This window comes from Dermacentor albipictus, chromosome 1 (genome assembly GCF_038994185.2).
Source record: "Dermacentor albipictus isolate Rhodes 1998 colony chromosome 1, USDA_Dalb.pri_finalv2, whole genome shotgun sequence".
Lineage (NCBI taxonomy): Eukaryota > Metazoa > Arthropoda > Arachnida > Ixodida > Ixodidae > Dermacentor > Dermacentor albipictus.
This window is the reverse complement of record NC_091821.1, coordinates 472,192,218-472,213,228: the sequence shown is the minus strand read 5'-3', so window position 1 is coordinate 472,213,228 and position 21,011 is coordinate 472,192,218. Positions and strand designations below refer to the sequence as shown.

At 44.4% G+C, this 21,011-nt stretch overlaps 1 protein-coding gene across 1 annotated transcript in view; it reads left to right on the top strand.

Annotated features, from left to right (window-relative positions):
• LOC135908869 (4'-phosphopantetheine phosphatase) overlaps positions 1 to 17,745 on the top strand; it is a 127,703-nt gene extending 109,958 nt beyond the window's left edge. Inside the window, exons 14-17 of the mRNA XM_065440704.2 lie at positions 3,764 to 3,921; positions 11,491 to 11,663; positions 15,472 to 15,688; positions 17,310 to 17,745. Coding sequence (XP_065296776.1) covers positions 3,764 to 3,921; positions 11,491 to 11,663; positions 15,472 to 15,688; positions 17,310 to 17,366 — 605 coding nt within the window. The 3' untranslated portion in view covers positions 17,367 to 17,745. The remainder of the gene's footprint in view (positions 1 to 3,763; positions 3,922 to 11,490; positions 11,664 to 15,471; positions 15,689 to 17,309) is intronic.
• The last annotated feature ends 3,266 nt before the right edge of the window (positions 17,746 to 21,011 follow it).

The following is a 21,011-nucleotide window of genomic DNA, read 5'->3' as shown; positions in this document are numbered from 1 at the left end:
AACTTCTTCGTGTCACGTTCGATAGCACGAATGGTCTAATTTTTCTTCCATGCTGAGCACCCGGCGTCTTTTTTATTCGAGCTTCAACATGACGCGAGTCCTTGCTTGCACAACGTCACAATGCTCTCCGGCACAGCACCAAAACGATGTTGATGTTGATGTGGCTTCATGCGCAAACACACAGGGCGCTTGGAGGCCGTTCCGATCTCTGAGGCTTGTCGTTCTGCCGGGCCGCCCGATGGAGACGACGCACCACCGTGTTTGTGCGATGAAAAGTGGAAACACTACGTGTTAACCGACACGTATGCAATAAGCTGGTACGGTTTATGCGGATTTAAAAAACATTATGTTCAATGTCCATCGAGTCGGGGATTTAACTTTAATACTTTTAAAACGAAACTGCAGTTTAAGCGGGTACGGTTTAACGAGGTTTTACTGTAATGCACAAAAAGGGATATGTTAAAGAATTGAAAAATTATACGCCCATTAGCTTTCTCCCAGTACTATATCAAATATTTGCCAGGATAATCTCCAATACAATAAAGACAGCACTGGACTTTAGTCAACCAATATAACAGGCAGGTTTCAGGAAGGGATCCTCTACAATGGATCACATCCATGTCAACAATCAGGTAGTCGAGAAATCCGCATAGTACAACCAGCCCCTCTATATTGCTTTAATAGATTCCGAAAAAGCATTTGATTCAGTAGAGATACCAGCAGTCATAGAGGCATTGCGTAATCAAGGAGTACAGACCGCTTAGGTAAATACCTTGGAAAATATCTACAGAGGTTCCACAGCTACCTTAATTCTATACTAGGAAAACAGGAAGATACCTATAAAGAAAGGGGTCAGACAGGGAGACACAATCTCTCCAATGCTATTCAATGCGTGCTTGTAAGAAGTATTCAAGCTATTAAACTGGGAAGCAACCTCAGCAACCTTCAGTTTGCCGATGACATTGTTCTATTCAGCAACACTGAAGACGAGTTACAACAAATGATTGAGGACCTTAACAGAGAGAGTGCAAGAGTGGGGTTGAAGATTAATATGCAGAAGACAAAGATAATGATGAATAACCGGGCAAGGGAACAAGAGTTCAGATCGCCAGTCAGCCTCTAGAGTCTGTGAAGGAGTATGTTTACCTGGGTCAATTAATTGCAGGGAACCCTGATCATGAGAAGGAAATTCACAGAATTAAAATTGGTCGGAAATGGCAGACATTGTCAGCTCCTGACTGGAAGCTTACCGTTATCATTGAAAAAGAAGGTATACAATCAGTACATTTTACCGGTGCTGACATGCGAGACTTGGAGACTGACAAATTTAAGAAGCTTGAATATAAGTTAACGACTGCACAAAGAGCAATGGAACGAAGAATGCTAGGCATAACATTAAGAGACAGAAAGAGAGTGGTTTGGATCAGAGAGCAAACGGGTATAGATAGATAGATAGATACACTTTATTAAAAGAATAATCAGAAAAACTGCTAATGGTCGGGGCCCGTAGTCCAGGGCTCTGCTGACTCTTGCCATCTTCTCAGCTCTCTGTATCAGCTTAAGCTCGTCGTCGAGGGCCGAGAGCAGTGCCTCCCATTGCTCCCCCATGGTGTTCATGTCGGGGTGTTCTATGTTGTGTAGTGTGCACTCCAACGTAATGCGATATAAGGTTGGTGTGGCCTCACACCACGGGCATTCGTCCCTGTAGGCCGTGGGGTGTATGCGATGTAATATGTGTAGGTTCGTGTAAGTGCCTGTCTGGAGCCTATGCCAGGCAGCGGCATCCTATGTCTTTAGATTTCGATGGGGTGGTGGATATATGAAACGACGCCCTCTGTGGTATTTCACAATGGCTGAATACTCGAGGTCGACAGGGTCCGGGTCTTCTGCAGCCGGCGTGATGAGTGCTCGGTTATGTACGAATCTTCGAGCTGCTCTGTTGGCCTGCAGGTTGCCCGTGATGCCAGTGTGGCCTGTATCCGGATGATGGTTTGGGTGGTGAAGTCCTCAGGGTCCTCCTTGAGTATTTGGGCTAGGACTTGTACAGCGGGTCTTCCAATTCTTCCCTGTAGGAAGTTGCGGCCAGCCTGCTGGGAATCCGTGAGGATCGCCAGTAGTTTGTTTGCGTGTTGGCCTTTGCGGATGGCTAACGTGATGGCCAGCTCTTCGGCTTCCGTGATCGTGCAGGGGCGGGTCGATGCAACGGGGCTAACATGGCCTCGGTGGCCGCGTACTGGGTATAGATGATATTCTAATTGACATTAAGAGAAAAAAATGATGCTGGGCAGCTCATGTAATGCGCAGATTAGTTAACCGTTGAACCATTAGAGTGACAGAATGGGTACCAAGAGAAGGGAAGCACAGCAGAGAACGGCAGAAGACTAGGTGGTACGACGAAATTAAGAAATTTGTGGGTGCTAGTTGGAATCGAGAAGCCTTCGTTCTGCAGTGTGACATAAAATAGGATGATAATGATGATGATGAATCAGAACGTGCCGCCGTTCCCTGCTACAAGCAGTGTGATGAGGACGTCACGTTTCACTTCAGCGGCATCTGACGTCGCCCACCAGCTTGGTTTTGTTTCAGTTTCCCGTCGCCGTCTTGAAGCGCTATACAATGGGAAAACGATGAAACATCTCGGAACGTTGAAGGCCCACCAGCTCAACGGGCATTGGCGTCTCATGCTTCATGCGCGGCGAATTGTGCAACGCTTCGCATTAGTAGATGTCAACTACATTTGAGTCTGTTAACTTATTTATTTGCTTCAGATTGTACGTTTTCTCGGTTATTACGTCTTTTCTCATGTTTTTTTCCAAAACATATGACTGAGGTTCTGCTGTGCTGTGTTCTACCAGATAATCCCAAGCCCTGTCGTTATGAGGTATAGATTTGCACTGAAGGACACAAGTGACACCACAAGGCAGTGTTGGATTTGCTCCTCTGGTTCGTCCATGAGACACAGCTAAAAGAATACATCTAAAAGCGCCTTGCTCACCTCCAAATATCCCTCCCTATCTTTCCCCCATACTCCAGCCTTCTTTATTATTTTGTAGCGGCAGCAGCATCGGTGTCGCACGAGAGATGGCGTAGATGCTCGCATCTACACAAGGCACGAGCGGCTGGCACACTCCGGCACGGGCTAGCATTCCAAAAGAGATTAAAAGAATGCTACTCTAAGAGATCAAGTGTCGGTTCCTTCCTCTCCTGTGAGAGCCCGAGACTTTACCGGTCTATGTGGTCGCTCATCGCCACAATTTATTTCCTCCACATGAATGATGTCCTCCAACCAGAGTGGAGATGCATTGCAAAGGACATATTTCACCACTGCCATGCATGCTGCAGCACCACAGTGCCATCTTTCTTTTCTCTGTGGTGTACTCTCAATACAAATAACTTTAGGGGAAAGCGGAAGACTGTTATTCTTAAACATTGTTATCCTAAAAGCCCGCAAAATTGATTATAACTATTACACTGGGCAAAGTAGACTTCCTGTGCTTGCAACAGGTATGTTCTTGAATTCATTCATGTCACGGAAGAACAGCACATATGATTGAGTGACACACATTTACTCAAGGTCTGAAATATTTCATAATATTGAAGTATTCTGGCATTGGAACTATAGGCCCAGCAGTATTAGGAAAAGATTGTTGATCTAAAAAGGGTGTTATTGAGTTTGTACGTAAAATTAAAGTTTGGACTTCAATGTAGCTGTTAGAAACTCTGTGTTTACAGACATTGAAAATTACATGGGTCCCTTGTGCAGAGCGACCCTGGCTCCAGGATGACTTGGACGCATGGGTTGAGCGGCTGGAGAAAGGGCCCGTGCACAAGTGTGCAGCCATCTTTGTCGACAACAGTGGCATGGACGTGCTTCTGGGTGTGCTGCCATTTGCCCGAGAGTTGCTCAGTCGTGGCACCAAGGTGCGGACATCTCTACGCCTCAACTGTTACGTTGTAGTCGTGGACAGGCTTGTGCAGGGCACTGTATATTGTTCCTGACATATGATGTGCTGCACAGCCTTCACAAAGAACAAGAATTGAAAAAGACATCCGGGCAAGGTGAAGGGCCGTGAACTCACAGATGGTCTCAATCTTCACACAGTGCATAATATATGGTCGTGTAAGTTTGGCATTGCAAGAAAATGGCTGAATGCAAGGTGTTCATTCAGGCATTGAAAAAAATTCAACCCATGTCAGTGTTTCATGTTTCTCAATGCCACATGTCCATAGGCATCAGTCATTTCTCCTCTTACCTATAACATCAACTTTTGGTCTCTTTTGCTGATAATACAGTACACCACAGGAACTATACATCATGCTGATAGTGCTCCTGTGTAAACCACGAACCTCCGAAAGTGTTTCCTGTCATAGGAATGCTTCAAGGGCCTCATGCTATTGATTTGCCTGCATAATGTTTGTTATAATTTGAGAGTAGCTGAAAACACTATGTCAATGGCATGGCCACTGGCGACTCCTTCATTGTTGTGAGGAGCTGTGCATATGAGAGGATAGTAATGGACTTCTGAGCTTTTTTTTTTGTATCTTGCTGTTTATGACACTGTCTGAAAGAGCAACATACAGCATACTATATTAAAACAAATTGGGGCACTGGAATGACAACTGGTGTCAGCCAATCAGGGTCATAGCCATGTGAATGCATGTTTTACTTCAGGTCATAGCATTATCTGGTCAATTCCAAGCACAGGCCTGGGGTACCGGTGTATGCCTTGTAGTTACACACCATGGCCAAACTATATAGGAACACATTACAAGTATCTAGCATCATTTTCTGGAATAAAATAGTTATCAGCTTATTTGAACACTAAATTTTGCATAAATTAGAGCAGCATGTATGCATGGCTTCTTTTTGCTAAACTGTTAGTTCATTTAACCGTTTCAGGGTCGATTTTTTTCACCATATGCGATCGTCCAGGGTCGATTTTTTTTATTGCAAATTCCAATTCTCTGAGGGACCTATTTCAAAAAAAATTTGCCGTAATTTTTCTAGGGTGACCGTAAAGTGAGAAAAAAATATTTTGCGTTGGTATATATGTACTCTTTATTCATGAATAACAACAATAAAAAAAGGAAATATACTTAAAAGAATTAAAAATTTGAGGCATTGTTATAGTTCAATGCTTTAAATATGCGCACATGAGAATATTTTGCAAGTCTCAAATGTTCCTGCTCTTACAATAATATTTACATCCATAGCCCAATTGAACTGCGATGGTGAGTGCGCCCAAGAAAACTGTGTGGCTGTGTGCCCGTCACAAAAGCAAAATGAGTGACAAACTTCCGCTAATCTTCATTTTATTGCCAATCAGAGCAATTAGATATCGTGAATCTCTCCCCCAAAAAAAAAAGAAAAGAAAAGGAAATGCATGCATTGCGGCATCCTTCCTCTGCTCACCCCTGTGAGCACTAAACTAGCGAGAAACAGGCAGCCGCCCTTTGAGCGATTGGTAACGAGATAGCCATCACTTTTGTGAGTGCAAGAAGCCAAAACCACCTGCGGAACAAAGCCCAAACCGCTGCCCGCCTGCACACACGCCAATATAGATGCGCTGGAGCAAACTAGCTCTAAAACAAACCATGCTACAAAAACAGAGAGGGAGGTGGGAGGAAAAAATTCTCTGTATTCCCACTTAGTGGCAGCACATGCCAGGAAAGAAAAAATTTCGAAAGTGGCACGCTTTTTAAACCTACAGACGGCACCGTAAAGATACGGCATCGACCATTTTGTACTTGTTCGCGGCGCTGTATATTTACACCATTGACCCTGAAAGGGTTAAGCCCAAATATCACTTAAAATAGGAATTTCGTTATCTCTGCACTTGAATGCACCATGATCTCTGCACCATGTTTGAATGCATTAGCTGCTGCCTCATTCATCTAGAATAAATCTGAAATATTTGTAATCTACGGCAACCCCAGACAAAAAGAAAGAAAGAAATGTTGATTTCGCAGGAATGGAACAGTGGTACTATCTCATACTGTAACAGCAAAAAACAGTGCAGTTTACCCTAACAGTGCCAGATGGCACCATCATTCTATTACAGCAAAATCAACATCTTTTGTCTGGCATTGCCACATGTGGCTTGTGCCTACTCTGGATGAAACAAGCGAGTAATGCACCAAAAAGTGCTATCGGACTACATGCGTTGCAAAATACCATTTCTCTAAAGAGAGAGAAATGATGAGCGAAAGGCGGGGAGGTTAACTAGGCCAAGCCCAGTTGGCTACCTTGTACTTGGCAAGTTGGGGACTAAAAGATTAAAAGGAGAGAAGTTTACAGCATGTACGCCACACACATACGTTCAGTCAGTCACAATTGCAGCCACATAGGCTGGTAGATCTCAAGAAACACAGCAATGCTTTTGCAGCTTTTTGCATCACAGACACACTGCCAACTTACGACAATCTCAAGCACTTCTGCAAAGCTCCCCAGACATAAATGCCATAAGTGCACCAGGTTTCTCCCCCACACTAAGGTGGGTTTGTATTGCAGTGAAGTTGCACTGCTTGTCAATGGCGCCATCTGGAGTAGGGACGAAACTTCAAAAACATTTTCTCGCCTGAAACGTTATATCACTCCAAATTAATGCTGTGAAGTAAATTTGGAAGTGCGTTTCTATGAAACACACAACGTCATATATTAAGGCGGAGCACGTCAATGCAGAATTTGCAACTGGAACTGAAACATAGTTATTGCAACTTCAAGATTGCTTTTCACCCACATTTCCTGGTTATTGCATGCCAAAATGTTTTATTCAATTATTTGTAAACAATACTGCCTAGAATAATTAACAAAACGACTGCAAATAAATACAAAGTTTGTGTAAACTATCTAAAGATGTCCAAGATTGGCGTTTTGCTCGCATTTTAAATGAAAGATAATGTTGGTGCTTATAAAAGGGAGTGCATAGTAATGCACTCTCTTTTATGCATTATTGAGATGAAATTTTCTGCTTTAAACTAAGCTTCCCTTTTCTGGGATTTTTGCTTTTACATGCTGTTTCGTTTTTAAGGGTAGAATTGATATGGTGCTCAAGCAAACAAAAAAAATTTTTTCCCACTAACTATTTTGGGAATGTATTTCTTTAGACCTGCTAAATGCTTGCAATTTCTAAAAAAATTAATTGGAGAGGTTAGAGCTTCTAGCTAGCGCCGAATGACCGTAATAGTCGGTGCAGAATCCTTTGTATGTGTCTGTGGATTAGCCTGCACGCTCTAGACCGTGCCCTGCTGTTTTGCAGGTGAAGATCAAATCATGTGCAGCACATCCCAGGTGAAAATGTTCCAAGTGGGGCCTGCTGGTCTAACTGGATTACCCTATTCCCATCTGCTGCCACTCAGCCACCTGCAGGAACCAGCAGAAACCAACTTCTGCCAGTTGGGAATCGGCTAATAAGGGCAGTCTTACTGGTCAGTCATTTTCACCTGGGATGTTCTAGTATCACCATTGCCATATGGTGCCACATTCTGCCAGTGGGTACAGGATCTGGTTTGAAGTCTAGCGGCGATAGCATGACTCTAGGTGCAAGGCGACATTTGAGATGCGCACAAGTGCCCACATGACAGGACGCACAGAGCTTTAAATACGCTTGGTACAGATGTCGCTTCACTGCAGGCATTGTGCTTGGTACTAACCTGATAAAGCAGGATCAGCTTGCTGAAATTATGCACAGTGAACAAAAAGGTACTTAAGAAAACATTCATTCTTTATAGTGGAAAGCACCAAGTTTACCCAAGAAAATGGCTCATGCGTAGCCATAACTGTTGCTTCTTTGTCTTTGACTGCAATGGGGACTAGTTGTGGAAAGCCAGATACTGGTTCTTTTTGCTACATATTCATGGCATCCTGGAAGGGTGCTTAAGGAAAGTGTGAGGTCTATGACAAGCTATGTCAACAACTGTCACTTGATAGAATGAAAAGGCCAGAAAAAGATTATTCAGGAACCATGGAAGATGGTTGTGAAGGTAAACAAAGCTTTGCTTCTTGTCTTCTGGCTAAATTAGGTTCACGTTGTGTGTCACTCTTTGCAGGTTGATGGTTAGCCGTACTGTCTGCATTCAGGGAGCCATCTGTGTATCGCTTCCGTTTTGTGTACATGTACAGTAAAACCTCGTTAAACCCTAGTGGGCCGGAGCTCGGAAAAAGTACGTACTAAACGGTAGTACTGCTTAACCGAAATAGCATGAGATTGCCCACTTACCTTTAAAAAACGGAACACGGAACTTGGAGAGAGTGCGATGTAAGGGGAAAAATACATGCAGTATTTATTCGCTTCGCGCGACAAAAGTGTTATTTTTATTTGATGCTGCGGCAGCCTAACAGCGACAACAGTGGCCTCAAACTTGCTGAAGCTGCATGCCAGCTTTTCAGCCAGCCCCCTCTTCTCGGCAAACACTCGCATGGCAGATTCCTCGTTGGCGTTACGTATTCTCCGTGCATGTGCGCGGTACCACTGAAGCAGTCACGGGGCGCCTTTTTCATTGCAGGGTGCTGTTCTCGTTGTGACGATTGCATTCATGAGGCTGACATAACACGCAGCTTCTGCTACTGTTGGACCTGAATCGCCCGTGCTGTCACTTTCCGTGTTGTCCTCATCACTGTCGCTACTCGACACTTTGACGACAACAGAGGCAACGATGGCAAAAAGTCGAACCTCGTAGCCAACATCTCTTCGCGGTCGCAGCAGCACTGCCGAGCAACTTCTTCGCATTCCAAATGCCACACACAGTAGTCAACAGCAGATCCCTGTCACGTGCGAGCGCCGACTTCGTGTCATGTTTGATAGCACAAACGATGTCTAACTTTTCTTCTATGCTGTGCACCCGGCGTCTTTTTTATCCAAGCTTCGGCATGACGCGAGTCCTCGCTTGCATGACGCCACAACGCTCTCTGGCCTGGCGCCAATGTTGATGTTGATGTGGCTTCATGCGCAAACGCACAGTGTGCTTGAAAGCCATTGTTCCGATCTCTGAGGCTTGTTGTTCTGCCGGGCTGCCCGATGGAGATGACACACCACTGTGTTTGTGCAACGAAAAGCGGAAACACTATGTGTTAACCGACACATACGCAATAAGTTGGTATGGTTTATGCGGATACAAAACGTGTTATGTTCAATGGCCACTGAGTCGGGGATTTGACTTTACTACTTTTAAAGCAAAACTGCTGTTTAAGCGAGTACGGTTTAACGAGGTTTTACTGTAGTAGTGCACTGCTGGGCTAGAATGCGTGCATAGCCATGATAGTGTTGCACAACATGCAGTGCTGGGTGCGTCCTTTCTGCTACAACTAAGCACAGTGAGCGACAGCATGCACTATTCGCTTCACAACACCTTGTCTTTACCTGTAACCCCTCTCTCGACATTCTCCTCATCACAGTCGAATCACCGATTACAGCATCAAAACCCATCGAACTCCACCATGAAGGCTTCACTTCAGAAAGCAGTTCTTTTTTTTTTTTTTCGGGAGTTGAGCAAAGTTACAGTTCTGGGAGCCTGGCCTAGCTTCTAATCAGCCTAGAAAGCCACACATGCGCTTGTGTGGTGCCTGAAAGCAACAGACTTGAGGGTCCAACTGTAAACACACTGAACCTTCCCTGGTATGTGGGAATAATCTGAACATCCTGTCTCTTGTTTCTGTCATTCTCCCATCACTGTCCCCTTGTGTAGGGTAGCAAACAGTATGAAGATTAGTTACCCTCCATAGTTTTTCAAGCAAAGCTTTCTTTGCCTCTTCCTTCGACTTTCCCGCTGCTGCTGTTGCTGCTGTGGTTGCTGCTGTCCGGCACACCGCATCATGGGGGGGCAGAGCGTGTCTATACATGACAGGGGCAAGTCAGAGAGGAAAGGTGACACGAGAAACTCGTTTTCACCCCACCGCGTCGAATGTGCACAATGCCCTCTGGAGCTCCCTAGCCATCGCCACATTAGCCTCTTCACAGCTGTAATTATCCGTGACTCCCCTCAGAATCATTGTAGAAACTGCGGTGCTTCCCTTTCTACTAATGTGCGAGTCCAGAGGGGACATAGATTGAACTGTAGAGAGGAGAGAGGAGAAGAGGCACTTCCCATAAAAGGGGGTGGGAGGGAGGCGACATGAGAAGCCAAGAAAACCCTACTACTATCCAACAGCGGTTACGGATAAACTTGATAAATTGAAGTTCAAGTTACGGTACGTTGCTGCTATTTCTGAAAAATAAACACCATGTAAACATGTCAAGCGGACACATTACGCAGGGCATGCAGAAGCAGAGCCGCATTAATTAAAGCGCACCGCAGGGTCCAGGCCGCACTATAGAAGCGATCGATTGTCAAATCAACACTTCTATGCCCGCCACGCCAGCTTTGCAGCTATGGTATTGCTAGAGGTCGCGGATCTGATCCCAATCGCGGCAGTCGCGTTTCGACAGGGGCGAAATAAAAAATGCATGTGCACTTAGAGTTTAGGACACATTAAAGAACATCACAGTGTCAAAATTAATCCAGAGTCCACCACTACAGTGTGCCTCATAATCAAATTGTGGTTTTGACACGTACAGCGCCATAATCCAATTCAAGTTTAATGCTTCTGTGCCGGTGGGATGTGCGATGTGAGGCAATGACAGTGCTCAACCCTCTCAGAGGTTATGAAATATGGCACACAATGCCTCAAGCAAACACCTCTCCCTGTGTGTTCTGTGTACTATGCAAACAAACAGCAGTGGTGCACGCAAGGTAACGTTTAACATCAACTCACCACTTTCGTGTTAGGCTAAACGTTGAAGAAATTAAGCTTTGGCCGTCAACATCACCACTAATTATCATCAATCAAAGCATCCAGCATGGAAAACTTCGCTTACATCGATTCCCACAGTGCATGGGATCTGCATAATTTTTTTTCTCTCTCTTACTTCAGCATAACCAACACAGAATTTTATTGGGTGATGGTTTTAGCCATGCAGATACAGTGTGGGTGTAGTCGAGCACAATGCAGCTTTGAATGGAGGTTGTTGGTTTCCCTAGTACCAGGCAGAAAATGATTAATTTAACATAAATACACTAATAAGTTATGGATGCTGCTGTATTTCGTGATGGCCAGGAGCTGCCGGTGGTTGCATCCTTCGTACCAAACGCTGTGGACTCATAGTTGCACACCATTTAGCCGTGGTGCCCACACACTGGTCACTCTGCCCAGTGTCGCACTGCAGAAGCACAGTGGTCAGAAATGGAAGTGGCTTTAGATAGTGAATTGTGGTCCAAGAAAAATCAAGCACAAGCAAAAGAATGGCGACACACATGAGCACTACAATGCTATATGTTTGTTCACCCTTCATCTTTTTTGCGCAAGAATTTGATGGGGTCAATGCTTACTTGCGAGTCTAGTTTTGTACTTTGACACTTTTGTCCGGCAGTGGAGATTATTTGGATAGTGGCGGCAGTGTTTCTCATGGGAAGCAAGGGAAGAATGCATGCAGTGACGGCATGCTGGCCTTGCAGGTGCTACTGTGCGCCAACACCCGCCCGGCTCTGAATGACGTGACTCAACAGGAGCTGCAGATCCTGGTGCAGAGGGTGGCAGAGAGCGTGTGCCCACGGGTGCGTGAGGCGCTCGTGCAGGGACACCTGCAGGTGCTTGACTCAGGACAGAGCTCACCCTGCCTCGACCTCAGGTGGGATGGCTCCCCCCACAGCGTTTCAAACGTGATATAGGTACCCCTAGGGGACTGCCAGTGGGGGATACATTCACTGCAGTCATGTATATACATACGTGTCAGAATTCATTTTTTTAGTGTTTCAAAGAGCGCATTAGATTCTCTATCATTTTTGTGCAAAGAAAAAAAAAAGTTGAATACACAGACTTCGGAAAGAAAATGAATCAACTAACAAATGACCATTATAATAAAGAGCACAGAACTGTGTGCAAAATAATTTATTGCACTGATTGTACAAGTCAAGTTACAAGAGAAACCTCTGCAAGTTGGTAAGGATTCATATTGAAGATATACACAGCAAAACCAGACAACAACATAAGGAAGAGAGATAATTAATATAAGTGTTGCTGAATTATGTGTTTTCCTTATGTCTTTGCTTCCATAGTGTTTTGTCCAACGTAAAAAGGACTCTGCAGATTCGCAGTGAAAGGCAAATTCATAGGCAAAAAATGATGTAATCTATCTCAAAAGTGAGTCAAGTGCATATGGAATGCACTTGACTTTGGATTGTGCGTGAAACTTCACTGCACTTAAAAGCATTACATGAAAAACAAGGATTACAATAAACGATTACATTCAGGCATGGCACTATTAACAACTGTTTACTCAAAGGAGTTGCTCAACAGCACAATAAAGGCAAAAATTAAGGTGACTAGTTGTACAAATAGAAGCGCCGACTTGATTTATTAAAAATCGACTTTCGTTACTTAGACCTTGACGGGACCGATGAAGTTAGTCTAATTATCTAGCAGGTTGAATTATCTGGTGGGTTGAATTAATCAAGATACAGAAAAAGTGCCAAAACACACCGCTGATTCATCGGCAGTATTTGCCCCATTTCTAAACCGTCACTGAATCGAACGCTATTATGGGTCCAAAGCAGAAAACTATTCTAAGAATGACATTAGAGTTCCTAAGCAACGTGGAAAATGAACAAGCACTCAATATTTTAGCAGGAAGAAAGCATGCCTCCAGTTCCAGCAATAATAAAAAGACAAAGCAAGCTTTACCTTCACAGAATGGAAACTTGTTTACTTAATGTCCATCATCATCACTTTCAGGCACTACTTTATCACTGTCTATTAAGAAGCAAAACATGTCGTCCTTCATATGGTCTATAGTATGTTCGATAGTCTGCATTTATCACAGGATTCTGCAACAATCGCAAACAGGATTGTGGCGCACACCTAGACTAACCACTTCGCTAGTTTATTTTGCAATGCATACAATTCTCTAGAATGCCAAGAACACATGACACGTCTTGTTTGTGCTAGTTTAGCGCGAAAAATAACTTAACATCTAAATGTGCTTTCATAATGAGACTGAAAGCGGTTCATCATCGTCATCATGCCATGAAAGAAAACTCATTTTGTCACCATCTTTTGATGGTGATGATGCTGGCTTGGCTGGCTCTGACAACTGAACACCTCAAACATGATTTTGATGTCATATTGGACTGCACCGTCCAGGCAATTTTCAGACAAATCTTCTTGGGGGGAAAAAAAGGCACGCATTAGAAATAGGGAAATGAGTAAATTGAGTGAACCTTTTTTTCAATTGGGCAAATACCATAATAATTCACTTAAAAATCTTCCTGAAGCAGGCCAAAAAAAGGCATTTTCAACAGGGGGCGATCTGTGTTTGTTGCATTCACTGTACCCTAAGAGCCGTCAAGACGAACACTGCCGCTGTCAGAGTCACCATTGTGGTCACCATAGAGGTCGGCTGTGTGCGTGATCACCAACCAAGTTCGAATTATCCGGTGAAGGCTCACTTCAGGATCGAAATAACGAAAGTTTTGTCGCATATAAATGTATGAGCGCTGGCCAGGACCTTCAGTCAGGATCGAAATCACTGAGAAATCGACTTCACTGGAGTCAAACTAACAGAAGTCTGCTGTACTCTGGAACTCGCCTTAGACCTAGTTTTTGCCCCACTGTTGTACCATCGAATCTTGTTACTTAATGCTTGATCGAACCTGCTTAATTTGAACGTCCAATTTATCCAAACTGATGCTGTGGTCCCGTCAAAGTTATGTGCATTCCAAGGGGCGAAAATGCCCATCAATTTGAACACACAAGCATTTGAGAAAGTTAATTAGAACATACCACGCTCCGACAATGCTCTTAGCAGCTTGCCAAATCACGCAGCAGCGCCTCCAACCAGAATTTCTATGACCCCGCCATAAAGGAAAGGCTTAGAAGAAACCCCTCAATGCCGCACACAAAAAAAGAAGAAATGTCGCAGAAGTCTCATTTTTTTTCAAATGGCAAGGTCACCGTTTCTGCATCGCGCCTTAATGCCCCAGCCACACTAGCGGCAGAATGCACGTCGCAGGAGGAATCGGTCCTGGGCTGATCTTTCCTGGCCCGCCGTGGTGCGAAGCGAGCCGTAAGCGGAGGAAACCAATAAGAGTGACCCCTACAGTGATGTACGTGCAGGAAACTGGTATCATGCAGACCCACCCAACCGCTCTATTCGTACTCGCGTCTGGTTCAGCCGGACCGCTTGATTTGCAATATTGTCTGCTCATGCTGGCTCTCACTTGCACTTGTTTTGGTTCGCTTTGTTGATCTCGTTCACGTTTGTTTCTTTAGAATGACGCGTCTAAGCCGAGACGTCCCAACGGAAAGGTTGTTGGAGACAGTGTGCCATATCCGATTCTGTACGACAAGACAGACCCAGAATACAAGGATGCGAAGGCGACACTCCATACTTCATTCTCCTTGTATTGTGAATGCAGCGACACCGCAACAGAAGGGAGCACACCAACATGATTATGATCAGCGACAACAACTTTGTCATCTTGATAAGATGTGACTTGCGTTAAGAAAGCAAGACGAAGAAGGTAAACACAGTGTCGATCTGTCAGCAGACGAAGGAAAAAACGCGAGCACGCAGAAGAAAGCAGCAGCATGTGGCCAGTCCTGGCCTCGGCAACTCTGCTGCTTCGGTGGCAGTAGATGGCAGAGGCAATTAGCGCCATCCAGCAAGCTGGCAGGAAAGGAAATCCGCTTCCCTCCCACCCTTTCTCACAACTACGCTGCCCTCGCCCTCCCTTTCAACTCCCTCATAACTTCCTCATGTTCGACGATCTCCACACACGTCCACCTCCGCATTGGCACCGCCAGCCCCGCCCGCCGAGCGCCAGCTTAGCCCGCTCCTTGAAGTTTTGTTTTCTGCCATTATCGGGGAAGCAAGCGTTGGCTGGTGTAGGCAGTTTTGTGGTCCTCGCTCGCTGTGTGCTTGTGCGCCATGATATTTCACAACTCCCACCATTCATGCATCGTGCTATGGTGCACAATTATCTCAAGAACAGGGTCTTCTTTTAATTAGAATGTCTTTTAATTCAAACAAATTTTCAGGCCCCTTCGAGTTGCATCATGAATTATATAACAAAATTGGCCATTTTTCTCTTTTCACCTTCAATCACTTTATATGTGTGGGACAAGCAAATCATAAAAGGTATTTTTTCGATAATCAGTGAGCTTGCGGGCATAGTTGAGAATAAAGTTGTGCCTGACATCTAGATTTCTCTGGTAAAAGAAAGCAGAAGCAATGTATTAAAATGCTCTTGCATCGAGTGCCTGCTTGGAGTATATATTCAGGGGGGCAATAGAAGCATTGTAGAAGGGTAATCCACCAGCATAGCTTGTCTTGACATTTTCCTTCAATGTCCCCTTGAGCAGAATGCCCTCAAAGAAATGCGAAAGTATAGAGGTCTGACCGGAAGGGCTGTTGTGCTGTTTTCACCATGCATGAATAGCCGCATCAACGTGGAGGTGGCCATGCGCATGCGTGAGCTTGGCACAGACTTGGTGGTGTTGGAAGGCATGGGCCGTGCGGTGCACACCAACCTGGAGGCGCGCTTCCGCTGCGAAGCCATCAAGGCGGCCGTCATAAAGAACCACTGGCTGGCACAGCGCCTGGGTGGTGCCATGTTTTCCGTCATCTTTCGCTACGAGACACCAGAGTCGCACCAGGTGGGCAGCTGCTCTCCTCCCTTTCTTTCTGTTCTTTTCTCTGCTGATGAGGCTGATACTTGGAGGACGCTAAGAACCGGCAAATGAGCGTCAGTATGCAAAATGATAGGTGCGGCCTTCAGAGAGAGATGGTGGTACAGATTAGAGAGAAAACACGGGTAAATGATGATATTTTAGTTTAGATTAAGAGAAGAAGGGTGGTTTTGGGCAGGTCAGGTAATGCATAAAGCGCATAACACCAGGTGCACTCATCATTTGCTTAGGTGCTAAAGCCGAACCTAATAAGAAAGTTATAAAATTATTAGCACTGCAGCTTTGCCAAGATTGCTCCAGTACTATGCACTACTCATATGTAACCAAATTAGTCATAGTCAAATTTTGTTGCAGTTGGCCTTTAAAACGTTCTGATTTCTGTGTTAGTGACACTTCTGTATTGTAAGATTCGCATATACAATAGAACCTTGTTGATAAGCTTATGAAAAAAAATTGTGAGAAAAAATGTACAAACTGGGAAAACGTACCGTCCGAAGTCACTAAAAAATTCGGCAAGCTCAACTTCAGTTGACATCTACATTAAACGTAGCGTGGCACACATTATTGCAGCCCGAAATGCCCATGCATGCCAAGCTGGTGGGTCTAGATCAGCCTGGAACAAGCATCGTTTTTGGCGGCGTTGCCAAGCTTACATTTGTACTTCTCAAATTTGGCTTGGGTCAGCAGCCTCTTCGAGCGAGGCATGCTGGCTGGGAGTTTTGACGTGCCCACTTGGCAAGAATCGTTGCGGCACCAAACGCTGACATATGTCGAGCTGGTGGGTATGAGCGGCCCGATGTGCATGTTGTCATTCTCCTACAGTGTATTGTTTTAATACGGTGACAGAAAACGGAAACGAAATTGAGCTAGTGGGAAATGCCGGAACACAATACCACCAGTATGAAACATGACACTCCCTTTGTGCTGGCCACAGCAGGGAACGGTGGCACTCTTCCAATGGCACTACACCACGCATGCTGCTACACAGAAAGATGAAGATGCTTATCACAGTCGAATTGGTGGCGATAGCTGTGAATGCGGCGTGCAATGTCCTGTAAGGGGATTTGCTGGTACTAGAATAAGAAACTTGGTGCTCAGCATGTACAATTGACATGGACAGGCGAGTATTATGGGGAAGCTGCTGTGGTGGGCAGCTGCTGTTCTTGATTGCACAAGTCTTGCGCCTTTTCTTGTTTGCGTGGAATCTAGCAGCCGGAAGACATATCCTGTGATCGCAGTTTGCCAATGTACGGAACGTTGGTGTTGAAAGACAGTGTTTTCCAGGAACGTATCAACCGGTAAAAAAGAAGTGTAGCTTATTGGGTCAATTTTTTGTGTATCGTTTGCGAACGTTGGCGAGGTGAAATCGTAGGGAAATGGGATCATATCAACTGTAAATTTTTTGCACTTGGTAATACTCATGTGTACACTGAAATTATATTTCTTTGCTAGTCAATCATTTCTGCATGTCGTCTGCTTGTTTTCTCGTAGAAAACTGCAGTTTTTCTTTTGTTACTCAAGTATACACAGGGCAGTCTTAAACGTATATGAATTGTGTACTCATACACGTTCCTTTCTTGTGTTTTAGGAATCTGCTGCGAGCACAACCTCGACCAGCACTTCTACCATGGTCTTACCTCAATGACTACAAAGTCCAGGTCTCAAAGCTGAGATGACCTGAAACTGAGCCGCCTTGGAGACTGAAGTGTGTTTCGTTTCGTTTGCACTGTCTCCGATTTCTTTTTTCTCTCCCTATCCTAGGACAACCAAGCAGAACAGCAAAAATGTGAAAAATGTGTGCTCACTGGACTTTCCATGGTGTGCAGCTGTGCGCGCCTTTCTGTAGCCCAGTTTGCGTACATCTCAGATATTGTATATAAGCCATGTACAGAAACTGGACGTTTGTTTGTACATAGGAGAGAATAGACAAAGGATGTTGCCTCTAGCTGGCTGATCTATTATGTAAAAGCTTTTAATGCAAGGGCACCCATTGCACTCTTCAAATAAAGCTTGAAGAAACTGGAGTTTGTGCTGATGAGGTTCCTAGTGTATGTTGTTCCTTGTGCAATGACATGTTCTTTTACTAAATATTATCCTATAGGAAACACTTTTTTAACCCATTTGTGAGGTAAGCCTTCCACACGGTGTGCTCTGTATATAGAGAGTAATGTGTGTGACATGAGGGAGTACAAGCAGAATGAGAATTTTTACACTTGAAACTACATGACAAAAGCAGTGATCATGCTTTTATTTGCACTGTGGAGCACTTTTGCCCAAGTTTAAGTACTGTTGCAGACATTTGGATGACTCAACAAATTTTTCAATGGGAAAAACTTCCCGCTGGGGGAAGAGAAAAGTAACTTGTGCAATATTAGTAAATTGCATCCTAAAACAGCCAAAGACTGAACTTAGCAAGTTTCGGGAACGTTTACAGTGCCAAAATGACTAAAACACTAGAAAATACTTTGAAATCTGTGATGTCGAACTGACATCAGCGGGCACAGGTATTTGGCCATGATGTTCAAGAAACTTGGGACCTTCATTTTCTCCTCTAAAAATGACCCTGCTACTGTGAAATTAGTGAGAATGAAGTTTTGAAAGAACACTTTATTAGTCTAAATTGATTTCTCTTTAGTGTTCCTTTAATTTACTGAAGGTATTTCTTGATGCTTTGCTATCAGACAGTAATACGGACTGCAAAACGATTCTGACGATTGTGTACAAACGTACCGAGTCGTTATGGTGGGTCCTTGTGATCATTACAGGGACACTAAAGGAAAATACCAACTCGACGTAGACTAAATGTTAATCCATAAACCTTGCAAAACTTGTTTCGTGCCAAGGAAATACTTAGTTCACGAGAAAATTTCGTCTGAAGGGTCCAGATACCTCTATCACAATCCAAGTCTCCCACCACCCAACCAGGGAGTAGTGACATTGCATACGCCATCAATATGCTTTGCAGCCATCGGTGAGTAAAACTGCGTCCGACAGACAAGCAGTACGGTGTCTTGCACAAAACACAAGCACCTGGCCATAGAGAAACTGAGTCATGATAGAGCGGTGGATTCGCCGCTTCATTTGATTTTGGTCAAGTGGCATGGACCGCTCGGGCATCCTGCGACATTACGTGGAAGTGTAATTCTCTGCTGCTTGCAGTTTGTGCGAGTTTCGTGAGTTAGCAAAACCAGCGCAGCGCTATGCGATAATGAAACTACTGAAATGCGAAAATGCAGGTGACGTAGAGTCGAGCGAAAACGGAACCTTTTGACTGCCTGCATCGTTGTCAAGGGTAATGTTCACCAGTTCATTTTTCTAAAAATGAAATAGAACTAGACAAGTAGCATTTTCTTCCATCTAACAATGCAATTCAATCGTTTTTACGACGATTGGTTGAGTACTAGTGACAAAATTTAATGGAGGAGTGCCTTCATCATTGCGCAAGTACTTGAATGTCCCAGGGGAGTCTCTAATTGTGTCCTGCTGCATTTACCTCAATTTCTGGATTACTAAGGATCTGTCTACGATAATATTGATGCCTCAGAGATCCTTGAGCACTAGTCTATCACTTTAACTTGACTTAATATTGCCTTTAGTGTCCCTTTTTTAAGCCGCCCCTTCCCAGGCTATGCAGCATGGGCAAGTGATTTCATTCGGGTAAGCAATCCAATTGGCTACCCACGTTGTCATTAGCAATGCTTGAAACATGCTGCTGCTTTAAGCTTATCTTTAGTAGCGTACCCATGCATAGCAATTTGTGTACCGTTGAAAATAAGTACAGAAATGAAATAAGTGTGGACGTTTGTACAAACCAATTGTCCACTTCTGTATGAGAATGTGAATTGTCTGCTGCAGCTTTGGCAATGGCAGCCGATGGGATGCAGAGGGGTTCTTGCATGAAAATAGGAGCAGCGATATCTCCTTTGGCGGCAAAAACATGAATGGTACCAGTGCTGTATTGTGCTCATCTTGCACTGCAGGTGTGTGTGTGCAGGGAGCAAAGTACAGCGACAGCATGCTCTAGAGAATGCAAGTGCTGCAGGTCAATATTAACACTAACCTCCTTGGCAAACAGCGATCAGCCACAGCTTCAAAAAGAAAGGCATCTTTAGTGGTAGCTGCAGGTTCTGCTTATGTAAGAGCACCAAGTTTTCTATATAATATGCCCAGAGTGATAGTAGAAAAATATCCTAACAAGCTGAGATCCAGAAAGAAGGCATTACGAAGGCAATTGAACGTGCCTTATGTGTTAAAACATCTGTTAGAAAGACGCAAATTGGAGTTACACTTCGGTGTAGTGATACCGCTCCTGCCTCTTGTGCAGAAAGTGTGGGTTTGGTTTCTCTTGCCAATGTACTTTATTTTTTCCGTAATTCTAAAGCTACGATTTTCTTTGCGAACCTCGCTGGGTTTCGCGATCGTGGCTACGGCCTAGTTGAATAGGCCCACCAATCGCAGCGGAGTAGTATACGTCTTGCTGGGTTTCTTGGCACTACCACCAGATGGCGCACTATCTGCAGTGTCATAAGCCCTCTGAATGAAACTAAAAGGTAGCGGCATACTTTTATGAAGCCACTGCAGCTGCTGCAAGGAGCATGGGAAGAGGCAGAAGAGGAGGTCTGCATCACTCAAGCAGTTGTGCGCTGTCACGTGGTATTTTTTTCGCGCCCTTTTCTCTATTTTTCTTCTTTTCCACGTCTCGGCACACTGGCCACAATGACGGTTGGCTGTTGAGTTGCTGCAGCGAGGCATTCACAAGGGATATGGCATATTTTGGCTAAGTTTTGTGGCTACCCGCGTCACTTTAACTTGACTTAATATTGCCTTTAGTGTCCCTTTGGCAGACAGATTTAAGCGCTCCAAGTAAAGCGTGTAACTTTGTTTTGTTTTATGTTACGGATTGCTTTTAAGTGTACTGAAGCTGCAAAAGCCTATGAACAGAGCTTTTTTTCTTTGTTCACGGGGCATGGAGCTCAAGCATGGGCAAGCTTATGCACGGGTGCTATTCTCAGTGCTTGTTCACATTTTTTTCCTGATTGCGTTATTTCCAACAAGTGTATGAAGCTACGGAGTGCATAGGCTGTGTGCTGTCATATATTGTGCTAAAAATGTGACGCACATGATTATTGTACATACTACTGAAAGTGCATAGCTTTGTCGGACCATATTTTTTGTTAATATGTTTCGCAAGAGGGAGAACCAATTAGCGCATTTTACACTTGCATTGCAGTGCAAAAGGCCAGCATTTGTAAGGTGTTCATTGATGGAAACCATTTCTATGTGTATCTTT